Raw genomic sequence first — 19215 nt, 5'->3', positions numbered from 1 at the left:
TTTCTTTTCTTCTATTGTTAAAGAATAGCTCTTAAGTATCACAAAGTTTTCGACCACGTGGTGTGAGAAACGAAGTGCACGTGTTCCCAAAAAAAGGATCAGTCCCCATAAACTTTTCCCAAAAGTCTGATTTGTATCACCGTCCAAAAGACCACACAACAAATGTGAAATTATTTCCAACCAGGTCGTTATTTGTATATTATATCATATTTGTATTAGATAAGGTCTACCAAATGGAAGCTTTGTTCACCGAATGTTGTAAGTTTGTTCCGAAACCAAGTAGCTTTGAAGTACAACAAATCCTGGTTTTGCCCAACGTCAGTAAGGCACATCAAGGTTGAGCAACCAGCAAACAGTTGTCAAATTTCGGTTTCGTCAAACATATTTTACAGCCCATATTGGGGATATTTTTGAATAAGTTTCAGCTTACTACAACGAAACATATGTTTAAAAAGTATTCTTGTTCCAGTGTTATCAATAGGAAAAGTTTTTGTGCATACAAATTTTGAGTTTGACAGTAAGTTTTGAAAACCTACTTCTTCATCATAACGGGACCGCTTATGACTGGACCTTGTATCCAGCGATCTTGAGTGTGAGGAAGAGTAGAGAGAAAAGTACGTATTTTGCAGAAACGCAAGAAAAACGGCCTGTACACTCGGTGAAACGTTTTCTTGCGCGTTTCCAAGTCAAAACCGAACCGCATTTATCGCGAAAAGAAACGAGGACAGGTTAGTTGAGCCAGTTTGGAACGAAAAATCTGACAACGACAAAACGGGGCGAATGATAATCGCGTAGTCGTCGTTGTGGTCTTCGTGGTCATTAGTCACGTCAAAATATTTCTTTATTTTCCTTTTTCCTTTATCGTGGCTCTGGTATATTATCGGGCTCAGTGACATAGAGCACAGGCGGAAGCGAAGTACTACAACTAGAAAATACGCTGGTGTCGTAAAGCAATAGCGGCAACAAACGATCGGCGGAAAACGTAGTGCAAATAAACGAGCCCAGCGGGATCCTTTGCGAGTGTTGACACATCGTACACACATTCCCACCGTCGAGCAGACCGTCGTAAATAGCTTGCACTTGCTGCACCACAACTTTTATTAGATCGTACCTGTACTCGAGTTCTATTGCGTACCTCTGCGTTTGTGTTTGTGTGATTGTTGGTGTGAAAGTGCGTGTGTGTTTGTGTGAGCCTGCTTGTGTGTACTTGGCTAATCATCATCTCGGCAGAGTCTGTGATACGGAAGTGACGCATACAGTATGGTGAGTAAGGGCGCAGGGTGGGGCGCAATCGCGAATGGAGGGTAAGCGAATCTCGGATAGATATCGAAACAGCTCCAAAATCCAAAACCCACTCGATCTTGCCATTCGATAATGTGTTTGTCTAATTTCTGTATTTTCCAATTGGAACTCCCATTTTCCGTAGACGGAACAACAAATGGATTGCGCGCTGGATCTGATGCGGCGCCTTCCTCCTCAACAGATCGAAAAGAATTTGATCGATCTGATCGACCTGGCGCCAGCCCTGTGCGAGGACCTGCTAACATCCGTCGATCAGCCGTTGAAAATCGCAAAGGATAAGGAAACGGGAAAGGATTACTTGCTGTGCGATTACAATCGCGACGGTGACTCGTACCGCTCGCCTTGGTCCAACACCTACGACCCCCCGTTGGAGGATGGTTCGATGCCATCGGAGCGGCTGCGCAAGCTGGAGGTCGAAGCCAACCTCGCCTTCGACCAGTACCGGGAGATGTATTACGAGGGAGGGGTATCGTCGGCTTACCTGTGGGATCTAGATCACGGTTTCGCCGGTGTAATTCTGATCAAAAAGGCTGGCGAGGGCACCCAGAAAACGAAGGGTTGCTGGGACTCGATTCATGTGGTTGAGGTACAGGAAAAGAGTTCGGGTCGAACGGCTCACTACAAGCTAACATCTACCGCCATGCTGTGGCTCCAGACAAACAAACAGGGATCCGGAACGATCAACCTGGGAGGAAGCCTTACCAGACAGGTAGGTGATCAAACTGTTGAACCGATTGGAGGCGGGGTGTATGTGCGTGGTGGAAGATGTGACGCACTGTTTTGCCCTCGTTTTATCGGCGCTTGTGACGATCGCAATAGGATAATTTTAAACCGTACCATCCCCGTGTGAATGAACTCGGTACAAGATAGGTTTCTTACAACGCAGCCAATCAGCAATTAATTCGACGAATCATTGCGGGCTTCTGGTGCACGAAACGTCGGTAGTTTTCTTGTGGCGAAGCTGGGCCACAAACGAAGCAACACAGTTTCTGCTGTTGTCGTATCGCTCATACGAACTCTGTTGTTTATTCATTAAGCGTGATCGTGATCGCTTTCACTTTGGTGGATTTTAATTACCCAGGTTAGGATTTATACATTTTTCATGCTTGTGCAATATCATAGGAAAGGAAAACAACAGCAGTTGATATACGGTAGTGTTGTATGCTTTGAAGGAATCGATATTTGACGGCAATACTTTATTGTTTCGTTTCAGATTGAGCAAGATGCTCCTGTGAGCGAATCCAGTCCGCATATTGCCAACATCGGGCGAATCGTCGAAGATATGGAGAATAAGATAAGAAATACGCTGAACGAGATTTACTTCGGCAAAACGAAGGACATCGTCAATGGGCTGCGGAGTATTCAATCGCTGGCCGATACGAACCAACAGGCCACGCTGAAGAAAGATTTGGCAGCTGCACTATTGCGGCGAACTGGCAAAAGCGAGAACTGAGCTGTTAAATCGTGTTATTCTCCGCCCGCTACTCTACCAGCAGCACACCATCACCATCGGCCGACACCATCATCGCCTTCATCGAATCATCGGCATCGTAACATTTTATGTTTTTTCTTGCGCATATTAGTACTCCATCGAAACACGAAATCACATCTTTTTTTAGGTAGCCAGATATAACAAGAAGTTAGTTCCGAGTAATAACCAGCTATAAGGAATAACCGTGTACGTTACAGCGTTTGATGCTTTCATTACCATGTTTGTTTGCAGCACAGCAGAACATCGCCCCATGAAACAGTATTGTTGCTCACCAGCCTAGTTCAATTCATTGGTCGCACAATATTCGTCAAGTGCCCAGCTCAACTGACAGGAATAATTCAGAATATAAAAAGGGTTGGCTGCGTGCATACATACTACCACCGTCGGTAATTGGAAAAGCTAAAGCTGGCAAATATCGATTGAAACGGTCCGGCCGTGCAGCGATTTATCTTTTACCTTTCCCGGCGGAGCTCTGGCCTTTATCCTTTATGCGTTATTCTGACCAATCGCTTGCTTCGATCCATATACTCCTTACGTTACAAATGTAGAGAGGTACAACGCATCGATCAATGGGTCCTTATTGAATGAAACTTGTTGTTATAATATCTTTTTTTTTTTTCATTTTTTTTTGTCTTCTAACATTTTCTAACGTGTCGATTCTTTTTTTTATCGCCAAACCTAGCTCGCTTCCAATGGTATATTTTTTATAGTTTAGTTCGTGGTAGATTGAATTGTAACAGGCTACGGAAACAATTTCTGCGGATAACGGATCCACTGCTTTGTTGGTCTTTTCGAAGAAATGCCTTCTAAAATTAGAGAAGACAAATCAAACAAGAAATGTTAACCGGCAAAGGAGCGGTCGACTGCTACTGCGGAAGAAAGTGGAGAAGAAAATAATTTTTATATTTAAACGAAACGTGCGGAAGCTGTAGTAGAGAATCACTACGCGTCAAAACAAATATAATTAAATTAAAAATAGTAAAACAGTGGTTGATCGCAATCATTCATATTTCCCTATGAAAGTCTCCGAATATTTAAAAAAAATAGTGGGAAGGATTTTTTTCGACAAGAGCCAAGCATAGAGTTAATTTCCGAAATGGAAATGGCATTCTTTGATATCACGATTATTACAGAAATTTTTATTTTAACCGATCATCTCAAGATCACGATCAAGTTTGTCATCCATGCCATCAGAATATCACCCTAAAGATGCACGTCAGCATCTGTTTGATTTCATTGACAGCTCCTTCCCTTGTTTGCCATATTCAAGGATATTGTATGTCATAAGGTGTAGCACAAAGTAGTATTTCGAAGAAATTTACCAAAAGTGTGTAAATTTGTTGCTTATTTACGATTCGTTGAAAACTGCATCACTAAAATCCTTACTTTCATGAAGCAAAAACGTAAACGAAGTAATCGAAAATCTAATCAGTTTTTACAAATGCATTCAAAAGATGAGTTTTTTGTATACTTTTACGGCCATACTTATTGCACTTTTAGCAGCCAATTGCGAATCCCTTTTTACTTATTGGGAATACCAGTAGTGCTGTCAGTAAACTTATAGAAATGTCATAATATCATCCAATTCAATATTGCACATGAAATGTCCATATAGTTCACTCTACTGAACCTAAGTCAGTGTAGCCTTGGTACGTACTGTATGTTGAAAGATTTGTCGTATTCGGTCACCGCGAGATGACTGCGAGGATGAGACACCTCCCCTCGAGAACGAAACTGGTACCTAAAATAAACATTTAGCTATCGAAAGACTAGCAAACAGCTGGGTATTTGCATGTTGTAAACGGTATTGCGTGTTGTGTGTAATATTTTCGTGAGCGAGTGACGAAACAATGCTGGTGAACAGTGATTTTCTCCCGACGGGGGATCCGCGTCGAAAGTGTTATTAGCAGCAGCCCCCAAAGAAATTGATTGCCAGCTAAGCATTATTGTGCACTGCATGAAACAAAAAATAGGATTCGCGGCAGTCGAGGATTCAATAAGAATCGAGTAAGTGAACACTTTTTGCGGCATATATGAATATCAATTTAAAGGTGGATAGCTGAGATAAGTTACATTGCTTGCGGTTTACAGTATGAAATTTCCTCCAAAAACTGTTAATACACGGACCGGTACAGCATCTTCCTGCTTAGTCCATTTGTATTCGGTGGTACAGTACCGTGATCGATGTTTTCTCCCAGCAAGTGACAAATCATTCCGGACAGAAAAGTATGATAGGAATCTGCGGGAGTTGTGTCACGTACATGATTGTTAATCCGTGGGTAGTTTAATTTTTCAGAATTTTCAGACATTTTCGTTGTCTTTTCTAAACATAAAAGATCTCACAGGTTTCTCTATGGTAACTCGATTGAATTGCATCTTGGATACACGATCATACGATCTTACTTTCGATGTTCACAGCTGCACTGTTGGAGTAAAAACAGACGGTGAAGTGATAGAACTACTATAGTATCTCGCAATATATATATTTGGCTGATGCTTTGTGAAACTTTAGCTGGTTGGAACATATATTATAGCTAAGATTATGAGTGGTCTACCTTTTCCGCCTTTCATCATTACATGGTGCAAAACTCACTCAAGCGGAGAAAACCACACTTCACCTTCCAGTTAGTTATTTTTCATTGTATTTCAAAGTGGCTTTATAGATATTTATTTGCGTACAACTTATGGTGTTTGCGACAAATCTGTTAATCTGTTAAAATACATTTCTTAATTAACGCTTTTGCTCTTTTCAGGTGGAATAGTTAAGATTAAATGAGAAACAAGTATGTATTAAATATTGATCTTGGGTACCTGAACCATTACAACGCATTGCGATGGCATCAAGCGAAAATAACAGCGATGACGGAGGTAGGTGTTACATGAAAAAAAAAAAAAAAAATTAAAAATAATTCACTAAAAATCACTCCCTCCATTTCTCTGTTTTAGGTCATAACATCTTCTCGGGCTTTTCCAGCTCGAATGGAAGCGCACCGGAGTACGAGCATCTCTTGCAGTTTGAGTATCTCAAGACTAAGTATCGAGACGTCTTGTCCCAGCTGAAGACCGTTTCGAGCGAAAAGCAGCGGCTAGAGCATGACTTCCAACTGCTGAAAAAGGAACTCGACGGGAAGGGAGACTTCTTCAACAGTACATATCACGAGTACAGCGCCTTGAAGCAAAAGTATGACACACTCAGACTTCGGTATGAAGAAATTGCGAAAGATCCTTCACACTGCATCAAGCTCTGCGAGGAGCTGAAGAAAGAGCGCAACAAATACAAGGAATTGCTAAAAGCGACCGAGCATGAGCTCGAGACGGTACTGTCGGAGCGTGGAAGTGTCCTGAAGGAAAACCAGAAACTATACGACAAAAATGAAGCGCTCGAACGTGAGGTGCAGGGAAAGCTGAAGGAATGCGCGTCACTGAAGGAGAAGATTGAGGTGCTCAAGAGCCACCAGGAGTACCAGCAGTTGTCGAATGAGAGCAACTGGAGCAAGGAACTGTCGGAGAGTAAGGATAAGTTTGGGATTGTTTCGGAAAGCCTCGAGTCGGCCAATCAGGAAATCGAGCGATTGAAGAAAGCCCTCGATAAGGCGAAGGCAGAGATCGCCAAAGCCGTGCACGACACGGAGGTGGCCAAGCAGCGACGGGATTGGGCTATTTCGGAGCGTGAAAAAATTGTGCAGGAGCGGGATAGTGTAAGGAATCTGTGCGATGAAATACGCAAGGAACGCGATACGGCCACCTCAAAGCTGCTGGCGGCGATTCGCGATAAGGACGATGCACACAAAAAGATTGAACTACTAACGGATCAGTTGGAGCAGCTGATTCGCGACAGTATTAACAACAACTCCGGTGCCGGTGGTCAGACCCAGAGTGCTTCGAACAACAACCAGCTGCAAGCGAACGGAGGTGGCTGCACGCCCAGTACCCCGAACGCATCGATGGCCTCGGTAAACAATAGTAGCAGCCAGCGAAACTCGCACTACAGCAGCTTCAGCTCAATCTACAACCTGGAATCGTTACAACAGTTCGATGTAGAGCTCGTCGAAATCGACACCTCCCCATTGCTGAGTAATTCATCCGACTGGGGCCTGACGATCAGTGGAGATTTGGATCACAGCTACGCTAGTGACAGCCACAGCAACTCAAAGAATCTCTGCGGCCCGTACGTGGCAGCCGTTGAGCACGATTCCATATTTGCCGGCAAGCTGAAACCGAACGACATACTCTGCCAGATAAACAACCACGACTGTAGCACCTTTTCGCGCCGGATGATCTATCGCACGATCCGCAGCAGCGTTCCGCAGTGCATTATTACGGTGAAGCGGCCGACGAAGCGTTTGCTACCTGTGCAAATTCCCTTCACCAGCACGAACCGTAACCATGGGCTTTGCCTGGAGCTGGGGCTTTACATAGCGAAGCTTGAGCCGAGCTCGATTGCAGCGAAGGATGGTCGATTGGCCGTGGGGGATCGCATTTTGTCCATCAACAATAAGCCTATGGAACGCGTGGAAAACATCAATGAAGTGCACGCGTACATCAACGATATGCGCAACAGTTGTCTGAATCTGATCGTTATCAAAGAGATGCCGGAGAGCCACGCGAGCTATGCCAGCTTTTACCAGCCCCGGCTGAAGCACATCCGCAACACAACGAGCTGTACGCAGACGGATATCTCGTTGTCGACGACGTTTGGTAGTCAGCCCAATACGACCGCGGCTAGCAGCGTTAACGCAATGCTGATGAATCCACGTCTGAGCTTGGAGTTTGATAGCAACAATCACTTTTTGCCCTCCCCGATGCCGTCCTCGTATCATCCGTCTTCCAGTACGCCGAATTCGGTAGCTGCAAGCACTCCTTCGTCGACCAAGTCGGCCTCGAAGTTGACCGAGTTTATTCAAAAGATTAAGGATAAAATGGCAATCAGCAACCACAGTAAGGATACACCGGGTGGCAGTCAGGAGCACGACGCGATCGCGGTCCTCGACTCAGTCCTAGACAGTGATGAGCAGTCGCGGGACGGGAAACGCACTAAACGCCGCAACAAGACCGACGCTCATCATCAGGCGGAGATACCGCGTGGGACGTGGCCGCGGGTGAACATGACGATTCACATCAACGAGAATCACCCGGGCACAATCGTGCACCGGACGAAGAAGGAACGACCCCGTTTGACGATCCCCAGTGGTGGTGACTTGGACAATAATAACTACTTTTCCGCTGCGATGAACGAAGCAAACACTATTCCAACTAATTTTCAACCCGCGCCAATCAGCATCCCGTTGCCCCCGAAGGGAATACCCGGTGGAGGAGGCAATGTCGGTAATAATGTTGGGGGTGGTGGAGGTGTTTTGACACCCGGCCCGGGCACCAGCGGTGGAGGTCAAGGAACGCTTCCGACCTCGAGCAAGCGAAATTCTAATCCAGTTATGCCATTGGACATCAACCGTCTACTAGCGTCGAAGTATGACGATCCAACGGTTGTTTCTGGGGCAAACACTATGGCAGGCAAGCAGTCAAGCAGCAGGGGTGTTCCGTTTCCGCGCTCGTCCACTTACGACGACCGCCATCACGATGGGGCCGGCTTGAATCTGCATAAACATCGTTTCAGCCTGAACCTATCCGCGATGAGCAAACAACTCCAACAGCATCAACAGCAGCAACAGCAACAGCAGCAGCAGCTTCTTTTGCCATCACATCATCAGCAGCAGGAGAACTCACTCGACTTTATTCCCATTCCCTTGTCGGCGTCTCAGAAAAGCAACCACTCGATCGATTCCGCCTCCGGACCGCATTCGAAAAGTCCACCGGTAGTGTACTACCCTGGACCACCGGGTAGTGGGCTGCCTTCATTGAAGGGGGTCGTCGGTGGTGGTGGTGGTGGTGATCAAAACACGGCCACCACGGCGGAGTTTTTCATGCCGTCGAAAATATCCAAAACGCTGTCGAAGTATTCGAGCGATGCCGAAAGTCTCGACACCGAAACGCTCTCTCTCGGTGGCATGAGTGGGGGAATGCTGCAGGGTTCGGGCGGCGGCAAAACCGGGTCCGCCAATCAAGCTACCCCCAACGGAGTTAATCAAGGACAATCTTCAACCGTCGGCGGAGTTGGGCCTGGAAACACGAACACTCTTCCACTGTCATCGCATATGCGCAAACAAACAATGGCCATGAGTGGTGGTAGTGGTGGGGGCGGAGGGGGAGGTGGTGTTGGAGGAGGATCGTCCTCCAATCGTGCTGGGCTCACGCTTCACCCCGGAGCAACCACGGCCGCCGGGTACGGGGCGACCATATTTCCTGGCTCCTATTCGCATCCCTTCAACAATATGCGCGGAAATCATCACCAGGCGGGAGGGAGTGTTGGTGGAGGGGGTACCGACGTCGGAATAACGTCGGTGCACCCGATGATGACGGGCTCGTCGACGATCGGACATCACACGCATGGAGCATCTATGGACTACAGCTCGTCCTACCGCTACAGCCAAATACAATCGTCCAAGGAAGACGTGCCTATAGCAGGATACGCGGGAGGCTACGAGGGTGGCACATTCCCCCGCAACAAAAGTCACCTCATCAACAACAGTACCCACCACCAGCACCATCATCACCATCATCACCAGCATCATCAGCAGCAGCAGCAACAGCATCAGGGTTCTGGGTTTCGCATCCCATCGAACCAGAGTGTTACGAGCCGGGGAAGCGGAATAAAGATCAGCAACGGTTCGATCGATTGTAGCAGTTCGGAGCGGGCTTCCCCGATACCAACGTTTGAGGTACAGGTGCTCAAACCAGGGCATGTCCCATCCGGTGGTGGAACTTCCGGCGGTTCAAACAAGAGAAATTCTCTGCACGATTACGGGGTGCAATCGAAACCGAATGTCGGTGCCCTGCGTCTCGTGCTGATCGATAAGAGTGAGATGTCGCTCGGAATCAAAATATTCTGCCGACGCAATGGAGGGGGTGTTTTTGTGTCGAACGTAGGTGAGAATAGTCTGGCGAGCAAGGTTGGGCTGCACATCGGTGATCAGCTGCTGGAAGTGTGCGGCATCAATCTTCGCAAAGCAACGTACGAACTGGCCGCGCACGTACTGCGTCAGTGTGGCAATTCCATCACCATGCTAGTGCTCTACAATCCGGTTGTCTACAACAACCTGACTACGAGCGAGGACAATCTTGCCCGGTCCGGTTCTCCGACGCCGCAAAACTCTCCCCGCGCCATGGGCCGGTCGATCCACTCGGCGGTCAACACGACGGCCGTGAACGCGCTGACGGTCGAGCGATCGATGGCCGCACCGAAGAAGCCTTCCGCCCTTTCGGCAGCGAAAGAGTTCAGCGACAGCTTGGAACACCAGCCGCAGCTGCACGACGAAGAGGACGAAGAGCATGGACCGGTGGGTGTAGGTTCGGTTGGGGTAGGGGGCACGGGCGTTACCGGTGGAGGTGGCATGTTTAAGGAGCAAGCGCGAGAAATCTACATTGAGACGCGCAAAACCTCCAACCTAGGGATAACGCTGGTCGGTGGAAATGCGAATGGAATTTTCGTGCACGGCGTGCAGAAGGATTCGATTGCCGATCAGGCCGGTTTGCTCGTTGGCGATCAGATACTGGAGTTCAACGGTACCGATATGCGGCGCTCGACGGCCGAACATGCGGCACTGGAGATCGCAAAACCGGCCGATCACGTGAAGGTGCTCGTGTTGTACAATATTCAAAGTAAGTTCAACTGGATACCTACTCCTCCTGCAAAGGAGAATCTTCTACTAATGACTACTTGCCTTTTGTACTTCTAGAGTTCAATCAAATCAAGGACAAACCGGGTGACGCACTCTACATTAGAGTCGGTTTCGATCGTAACTGCGATCAGGGCGACTCGGAACTATCTTTCGCCAAGGACGAAGTCCTTTTCGTCGATAACACCATGTTCGGTGGAATACCTGGCAAGTGGCGAGCCTGGAAGCTGGACGAATACGGCCACAAGCGACAGTGTGGAATCATTCCAAACAAGCTCAAGTAGGAGAGGAAAATTTCAGGTCAAGTTATTTGACACATTTGTGATAACGTTACTTATGTTTTCCCAGGGTTGAGGAAGAACTGCGATTGCTGGGAGACACCGGTGATGTCGATACGACGACACGGCGCGGATCGACGTCTGCACGTAGATCGTTCTTCAAGCGTATCAAGCCGCAGAGAAGCTCATCACGTGACTCCAAGGAACTGGCGAGTTTCAGCAACACCCATCTTAGCCTTTACCTTGACTCAGGCTCGCTTAGCGACGACGGTTTGGCCAGCTACCAACGAGTCGAGCGGTTGGAATGTAAGTTCAAAGTTTTCAAAACTCGACATCCGGAAAAACGATTCGATGATTGTTTTGCATCATTTTGTAGATACCTACCGGCCGGTGATAATTCTTGGCCCGCTGTCCGAGTTTGTGATTGATAAGCTGTGCGTGGATTTCCCGGAGGACTTCGCCGTCCTGCAGGAAAGTCAGAAGAAGTGCACCAAGGAGGAGATGGACTTGGCGATCCAAAACAACACCATCGCGGATTATAAAATGCGCAGCAATGGCATTTTCGAGTACACCAGCATGCAAGCAGTGCGAGATAATAAGGTATGCGGGTTCGGCAGGGAAAATCATCACTTCAGTTCATTTAAATGTTTATACAAACCATTGGTTGTTCCAGCAATGTCATTGCATATTAAATGTGAGCATGGCTGCGGTGGAGAGATTACAAAGGGCGCAGGTGTATCCGATCGTGTTACTGCTTCGCTTCAAATCCGCCAAGCAAATTAAAGAGATCAAAGACTCGCGCTACTCGACGGACAAGATTTCCGCCAAAGCGGCCAAAGAAATGTACGAGCACACACTCAAGATGGAGTCCGAGTATCGACAGTTTATTTCGGGTTAGTAAGACTGAACCAAAACGGTCAAAGTATGCTTGGTTGTTGTTCATTGTGCAACGATATTTTCTTTCAGTTGTCATCTCTGGCGTGAATATTACGCACATGTGCACCCAAATCAAAGCAGCCGTCGACAGTGAGCAGAAGAAAATACTCTGGGTGTCAATACCAACACCGTTGTGACCGTCCGTGAGCTATCTTCTGCCCCACGAAGACGAACGTTTGGCATAACATACAAACTATCGGTTGGCGAGGAACAAAACGGTAAGCGTAAAACACCAATGCAGCAAGGAGAATCATAATGGATGAAGGCGCGATAGCAGCCTCAAAACTATCAACAAATAATAGGCAGCCGCTTCACACATGGAAAACCAGAACGCCGGCAATGAGTGTGAGTACACCCTGTGCAATATATTTACATTATGAATGGAATATGTCTTGGACAGGTTATGATAAAGCAATAAGGGAGAGGAATAGCTAGGATCTTTTGTATCACACCAACATACCTTTCCATCCCACTGGCAAAGAGTTTATCCAGTCAATATATACGTGCTACAGTTCATCACAGAGCCTAGAATTGAAGATTGCTAAAGTGTGTAACATTGTTAGAAGATTATAATGATGATGATGATGATGATGATGATGATGATGATGAAAGAGTTACATAACAATATTCATTGTATACGGAATTGCAATAATTATATGTTTTTATCTAACATTATGTTTTGGCCTCCACCCGGAATAGAACGTTCCCAACGAGGAACAAATAGACAAAAGTAGAGAGTAAAATCTGCAGAACAGAATCTCAAAATTTTGGCTACAAATATTACAAAATTACACATACAAGAAGGCCTAAAAGGTGCGATGGAAAGTTGCATTTATCTGTTCCGCGAAATTTCCTTAACAACAGCATCTATGAGGAAAGCAGTATTTTTGATAGTGAAGTAAAAAACTACCATTTCTGTTGTTGTCAACGTAATTTCTAAAAAATGGTTGATCTATGGTCGATAACTATGGCGTTTGTTTTTTTATGTGTCTGAATAACTATAAAGAGAAACTTTAAGTAGTTCTACTAAGTCTTCCAAAAGTCAAAACAATGGTAAAGTCTCGCTTATTAGTTTAACAAAACTATAAGCATTTGTTAAAATAAACAATTGAGACGCACAACTCGATCCAATTGACAGTGCATGGAGCCAAACCTCCGATGTTTGCTGATTTAGTATCGATTAGAATTTTAAAACGATCTTACGAGTTACGGATGGGACGGTTTTGGTTTTGTCATCCTCCCAGGGCGAGAGTTCCCACACACAACCCGCGTCTTCCGACTATAAACAATTTTATAACGTTAACTTGGCCTAAACTAATGAACGCATAATTTAAAAGTAACGAAAGAAATGTCAGTTACAGTGAAGAATGATAAAGATATTTTATTATAAAAATAGATTATTTCTTGCTTTCCTTTGGCAGCTTACTCTTAGTTAGAATCCAATGTAGCTAATATAATAAAATAGCGAAAGGGTTATGATTCAAGCTTGTGAATGATTGTGCGACCATCCCATCAGCCAGCAATACTTCATTTAAAACATTAATTTAACGTTCTCAGTAGACGCCATTCTGTTTGCGTTCGATTCAAACAATCACACAACAAATGAAATTATCCAATCTCTTCTTATTTTGTCGACAATTTAACAATTGTCGAAGAATGTCGAAAGCTATATTATTTAAAAGGAATAACATCAACATTAAAGAAACACTTTAGGGGATGTTTAACATTGCAGTTAATTAATTATACCATGTTTAAAGAATTTTATAGCATGCAGAGGGAAAAAGGAAATCAGAATCAATCAATTGGCAATGATGGAATATTTTCAACTTACTTAGCCGCATACACAAATATATAAAACTTCTGAGCATTAATATATATATATGAATATTCTATATATTTATATATCTTTATATAAATATATATCTTTACATTTGATCGATAACTATACACTAGTGATTGTTTATTATTATTATTATTATATTATTACTATAATTGATACAACTATGCGTTATTTTTAATCCTGCGTGTATTAAATTTTTCAAAACAATAATGATGCGTTATATTATCATTGTTATTAGCTCACACACACGCACACTTAGTCACATATACATACACACTCGACTGCATTCGTTATGTGTATATGAACGAATGGACGGACGAAGCATTGTCGAATGCAGCATAATATTCTATCGCAAGCAACGCCTGCAGTCGAACTATGGCGTGGTAAGTAAACGATTAGAAGAAGAAAGTAGGACATAAAAGTAACAAAACATTTTATCACTAGCCTTTGCGGGGTTTGTAAGATCTACTGAGAATAGTTCACAAACACGCGCCGATTTTGTCTAGTCAAAGTCATGCTCCTTCGGTCGGTACCACTCGTCGGTCGCATGCTCGTAGATAGCATTCTGCAGCTCGTCCTCCATCAGCTCGATCGATTCTTTCGTCAGCGAGCGAGGGCTGCGTGACGTGACGCGAAAGTCGAACGGCATATCGTAGCACTTGCAAATGCAGCACGATGGAAACCGGAACCAGTCGGAGAAAATACCTCGACACTCGTTGTGTGGATCGTAGGCCAGCAGCCGATGGAGCCGATACTGCTGCTCGCAACGGCATCCCTCGCGGCAGTACATCTGCTTCAGCTCGTGCGTACACTTCTCCCAGTGTACATACTGTTCGAAGGGGTACAGGTTCAGCAGGGCTAACACCTCACCTCGGGTATTGTTGGCCCAGAATGGGGCGACCACTTCCTCCTTCACGGGGCAGGCGTTACTGCAAAAGTTTAGAGAGAAAAAAAAAGATGACTATCGATACTATACCAACAGTCACGAGTTGCGTCAGAATAATTACACTCCACGTCCGTTAACGACAGGCGGCTCCTTTTGGGCTACATCCTGAAATAGTTGACCTTCGGCGTTGGGTTTCTTCACCGCCGGTGTTCCGGCCGCACCGCCCTTGATACTCTCGAAGCGTATCTTTTGAGGTTGAATGGTGCTGCTCGATGCGACCGAGTCTTCTTGGGCAAGCGGTTCGGCAGCGACATTATTCGCACTTTTGCCGGGATCTCCCTCCTCTATGTCTTTGCTTAGGACACTCTCACTCGGTTCACTTGCCGGTACAAAATCCTGCCGATCGTGCGAATTGCTGCTTACCGTGGATTGGATCTCCTCGACCTTCGCACTACTGGAGAGAGCATCCGGTTCGGGCTTTTTAGCCGCCAGTTGTGGGACCGAGGCGGATAGTTTGAGTGTCGTAGAAATCTTTCCTCCAAGCACTTTATCTTCGCCTATGTCCTTTTCCTCCGGCTCAGCGGAGGTCAGCATCGCTTCACTCATTTCCAGCTTTGCCAGAGAGGATAATGCTTCCATGTCGATCGTTTCACCTTCCAGCAATTGGACTTTGGAAGTATCTTCCGCTACGTTGTTTGTAACCAGCAACGTAGTGGTGCCCTCGGTTGTGGAATCTACCCCAGCATTAGATGAACTCTCAGCTTGATTCTTCGTTCCACTGGCATCCTTGAAGGATTCCAGTTCCGTGGGTTCATTTTTCACTGGTGATTGCGTGGAAGTTATCGGTTGACCGGCGGATGCTGTTGTTAATGGTGTTCGAGGTGGAGATTCCACGGTAGTCGCTGTCGAAGTACTCCGGGAAGTCGTCGTTAGGGCACCCTTTGTGGTTCTGGGCATCGGTTTCGTGGTCGTTGACGTCGTCGTAGTCGTCGCAGTGGCTGTACTTGGCACTTCGCTCCTGGAAAGGGTAGTTTTCACTGTCGCGGGCGTGACAGTCCTCGTCGTGGTGGTCGTCTTCAGCTGAGCCGGTCGAAAGTGAGGCTCATTGAGGGGAATCTCGTTACTTTTGTCTCGCAAATAGTGTCCCAATCCGTCGTAGTGCTGTGGTGCCGACGGTCGCAGGTATTTCATTCGCTTGCCACCATCGACACGCCGATCGCGACCATCGGCGGCCTGTGGACGGCTGTATCGTTCCGTGGCGCGATCGATATCGTCGATTTCGATTTCATTATTCTCGAATTCCTCCTTCAGCACGGATATGTGCCTCACGTCACCGTACATGCGTCGCATGAGGCCCTGATTTTCGTGCACGAAACGGCGAACCGCATGCCACGGATAGGCCGAACCGGGCAGGTTGCAATAGGCTTGGACGCTCAGGTCGCAAGGGATTGTTTTCAACAGCTGTGAGCGACCACGACGAGAAGCCCTCGTTGGATCGCAGGAGGATGCTGAGTCGTAACCGTAGCTTTCGGCGATCGAGCTCAATGGCAGCAGGACGATCAGAGCCACGCTGGAGAGGATACACCAAGCCAGTAAACTACGAGTTTGCCACTGAAAATGTAAATGGAGAAAACAATAATTCAAATTACTATCACCACCTTGCATATCCACGTGCTTAACATCTTCCTCCTCAGTGTCAGTGTTTGTTAGCAAAAAAGTAAAAGTGCACATAACGTACGACATCACCATAAACTGCCTCTTCCACTGACTCTACAAGCACCGGTACGGCGCATAACGTCTTCCCAACGCGACTTCACTTTCACCTGGCTATAGTTTTTTGGTTTCGGCATGACTCGCGATCACGTGATAACACAGTTTCGACCGGAGACAGTCTGGTACTGAAATAGCAGCTGGTGGCAGTAAGACACTGGCATCGAAGTCCATGCCTAAGTCTTGGCGTCTTGGCAGCTTGGTGACTACTTTTACTTTTCCTACCATTTCGCTCTTACAGTTCGCTCGTTTTCTTTATAACGGACGCTTTTTGGCGCTAGGTGTTAATATGGTCAGGATAAGGTGCTGACATGCTCAAAAAGTGAAAGGTTAACGTGGGGAACGGATATGAAACATTTGGAACCGGGCACCACGAACAGAATAGGAACAAATCGTTATCATAAACTTTTTACATAACTAGGTCATACTCGACGATACTCTTCACGAAGATAGGAGGAAAGCAGCGAATGTGTTAATTTTAATGCCATTCATGTGAATCATAGAAAAGACATCCCATCTTCGGTGGGGAGGGGGGGAACGTATGCGTAATATTATTTGCTGAGGTGGAAATATGTCAACCGTCTTAATGGGCATAGAGATTTTTATGTAATACCTTCTCATGTTTGTTTAAAAAATTGAATATGAAAGCTCAAATATGCGCTGCAAAACTCCTCCTAAAGTGTTCTATATTTTATACAAATCCAGGTGGTCCCTCGTATTAGGGTCACGCTTCTGGTAGTTCATTCGTGCGTTTCCCAAAAGGAGTGCAGACTTGAAAGTGCAACATACTCTGTCTTGTGACTGTAGCTTTCTGGCGGCGCCATTTGTATGCAGTATCCGTAGTGCCCGCTAAAAACACCCCACCCGGCCTAACCTTGTGTACCTTTCGCCGGATAATGTTGCGCCCTTGTAGCACCTGGTGCTACATCCAGAAGATATTGTTTATTTCCGACACGTACTTCATGGAGTAAAAGCGCTCGCTTCGTGCCTAGGTTTAGGTTTGCATGTAGCGAATGTTGCGTTTTAATTGATACACCACCAGCAGGAAAAGAGGAAGTCGATTTATGAGCCCATCATTTACATTTTCACAGCCGGATTTTTCGTCGGCTTGGACTCGGTGGAATCACAAGGATGCATGGACTCAGTGGGATTATACCCACTTACATTGCACTTTCACAGCACCGAATTGCTGAATGACAGACAGGGGCAACCTTGTGTGATTGCGCTTTCCCAACAAACGCATACGAACAACCGATGCATTAGGTCAAACATCGCGAGCCACCAAGCAATCATCATCATCATCATAATCTCCAACAAGGAGGTGTTTTGGGGGCGGCTACGAGTGGACCACAGAAAGCGAAAGTCAATTTCCGCCAACCCGAACGATCTAATCGGAGGGAAACGAGAGTAAAAGTAGAAATCGAACGTGAAGGCGACGAGGATGAATTGACGGAACTGCTCCTCCGGACGTCGCCTTATGCTGGCACCGCATGCAGCGGAAGGTCAACAAAAAACCTGTCTTCAAAGCCCGTGGGACCCTTTTCCGTGTCCCCTTCCGTCAGCCCATCAAGCCCGTTGCAGTGGAGGTGAGTGGCCTTTACGTCTCAAGTGGTTTTCTTTTTCAAGTTTTAGACAATATAACTGTACAAACCAGAGCGGTCTCACAACCGGGGGTTGTTTTAATTTTTCCACACATCAACGACGGACAAGGGGTCCAAATTATGGAGTCCATGCCGCTCGGGGATGCGGTCATTCAAAAAAACAGACCAAAATCGAAACGGACCAGGATTCACTTTCTCTCCCCGCTGTTCGGTTGGTGATCGTAAACTGATCGAGTTGTGGGGATAATTAAAATAGTGTTATTCGGTAGCGAGTGAAAAGCAGTATTGTAAAAATTGTGATTCATTCCTGTATGCTTACTTGCACGTTTATTTTTGACTTTCCAGTTAGTTAATGCCCTAAAGTATACTGGCACGTGTTGTTTTCATGCCAAACAATTATTATTATTTTTTTCGTTTGAATTGACAGTTTACAATACTTACGCATGGTGAACGATCGCAGAGTGCCATGGTTAAAGCGTTCTTTTGTAACGATTCTACACACACTTGATGGTCGTACTGCTTTTTCAGTTATGATTTTTCCACACAGTTTAAAGTTCAGTTTCCTCGTCGATAACCGCTCGATGTTTCGCTCAACTTTACGGCCGGCATCGGCAAGATACAGGTGATCCCGTTCGATTCCAGTTTCAGAAAACCCAACCAGACGATCGGGTCTTAAAAAACCGGCCAGGATTGCCCTGCTTAACTGCGACGCACAACCACGCACCGAGTGCCCGGTTCGAATGCACTTCCTTTTGCGGTTCACTGCCTAGGCGGCCCTCGTTAGTTTGTCCCCGGAACCCCCCTCGGTACGGGGATGCCTTTATCGGTGTAAATGAGTGAAATTATTTATTAACACCCAGCTCGTTCCTCAGCTGCACCACACGACGCGAAAAACTCTTATGCCGTTGGAGGTGCAACACTCCATTGATCCCGGGGTGACTTTTTCCGCCACGCTGCGCCGCTGCGCACCACACCGCCACCGTTGGACAGGAAAATGCACTTCAGCAAACAGTCACCCGGGCAGTGGGTCGATCGCTGCGTCTATCCGAACGGTGCATCGAATGATCTGTTTTCATTTTTCTCCTCGTTTCAACAACACCACAACAACAACAACAACGCCAGCACCGTTGCTTGACGGAACCACACGTGAAACGGAAGAGGCAAGAAAAAAACAGCAAACACACGCACTTTGCCAAACTTTCTCCTTTTCCTTTCTTTTGCTTTCCACCTCCGGGGTGGGGGTATTTGATGCAGGTTGCTCTTTTTAATCTTTCTGATTTGGAACTCACATTTCTTTCGGTGGACAGATTTCTGTTGTACTTCTTTACGCTTGTTCACTTTTGAAATTTCTAACGCATGTTATCGACACGTGTGCGC

General features: G+C 46.1%; 3 protein-coding genes across 4 annotated transcripts; 2 read left to right on the top strand and 1 right to left on the bottom strand.

The window, feature by feature from the left end:
* The first annotated feature begins 584 nt into the window (after positions 1-584).
* LOC131261872 (F-actin-capping protein subunit beta) lies at positions 585-3763 on the top strand. Its single transcript, XM_058263721.1, has 4 exons — positions 585-728; positions 891-1263; positions 1427-2011; positions 2516-3763. Exons 2-4 carry the CDS (start codon positions 1261-1263, stop codon positions 2753-2755), a joined length of 828 nt encoding a protein of 275 aa, XP_058119704.1. The 5' UTR covers positions 585-728; positions 891-1260; the 3' UTR covers positions 2756-3763.
* A 731-nt stretch (positions 3764-4494) lies between these two features.
* On the top strand, positions 4495-13678 carry LOC131262937 (disks large homolog 5). Of its 2 annotated transcripts, XM_058265041.1 has the most exons (8): positions 4495-4801; positions 5548-5662; positions 5741-10510; positions 10588-10807; positions 10876-11111; positions 11182-11405; positions 11479-11698; positions 11772-13678. In XM_058265041.1, the coding sequence occupies exons 2-8, from the start codon at positions 5629-5631 to the stop codon at positions 11876-11878; spliced, it is 5811 nt and encodes a 1936-aa protein (XP_058121024.1). In that variant the 5' UTR covers positions 4495-4801; positions 5548-5628; the 3' UTR covers positions 11879-13678. The 2 variants fall into 2 exon arrangements, with proteins under 2 accessions (XP_058121024.1, XP_058121025.1); XM_058265042.1 differs by lacking the exon at positions 4495-4801 and having other exon boundaries at positions 5514-5662.
* Positions 13679-14083: 405 nt separating this feature from the next.
* LOC131262938 (protein spaetzle 4) lies at positions 14084-18306 on the bottom strand. Its single transcript, XM_058265043.1, has 3 exons — positions 18280-18306; positions 14589-16078; positions 14084-14510 (listed from the first exon to the last, which is right to left on the bottom strand). The coding sequence occupies exons 1-3, from the start codon at positions 18304-18306 to the stop codon at positions 14084-14086; spliced, it is 1944 nt and encodes a 647-aa protein (XP_058121026.1).
* Between the last annotated feature and the right edge of the window lie 909 nt (positions 18307-19215).

Source organism: Anopheles coustani, chromosome 2, assembly GCF_943734705.1.
Source record: "Anopheles coustani chromosome 2, idAnoCousDA_361_x.2, whole genome shotgun sequence".
In the NCBI taxonomy this organism is placed as follows: Eukaryota; Metazoa; Arthropoda; class Insecta; order Diptera; family Culicidae; genus Anopheles; species Anopheles coustani.
This window is presented reverse-complemented; position numbering and strand designations above follow the sequence as displayed.

Bases quoted from the DNA above. Each gene is read 5' to 3' on its own strand.
- LOC131261872 (XM_058263721.1), top strand. The intron at 2,012-2,515 runs GTAGGTGATCAA...GTTTCGTTTCAG, and splicing joins GAGGAAGCCTTACCAGACAG to ATTGAGCAAGATGCTCCTGT.
- LOC131262937 (XM_058265041.1), top strand. From the start codon at position 5,629: ATGGCATCAAGCGAAAATAACAGCGATGACGGAG. The intron at 10,808-10,875 runs GTAGGAGAGGAA...ATGTTTTCCCAG, and splicing joins ATCATTCCAAACAAGCTCAA to GGTTGAGGAAGAACTGCGAT. The intron at 11,112-11,181 runs GTAAGTTCAAAG...ATCATTTTGTAG, and splicing joins ACGAGTCGAGCGGTTGGAAT to ATACCTACCGGCCGGTGATA.
- LOC131262938 (XM_058265043.1), bottom strand. From the start codon at position 18,306: ATGGCACTCTGCGATCGTTCACCATGC. The intron at 16,079-18,279 runs GTAAGTATTGTA...TTACATTTTCAG, and splicing joins TCTGCGATCGTTCACCATGC to TGGCAAACTCGTAGTTTACT. The intron at 14,511-14,588 runs GTAATTATTCTG...AAACTTTTGCAG, and splicing joins GTCGTTAACGGACGTGGAGT to TAACGCCTGCCCCGTGAAGG.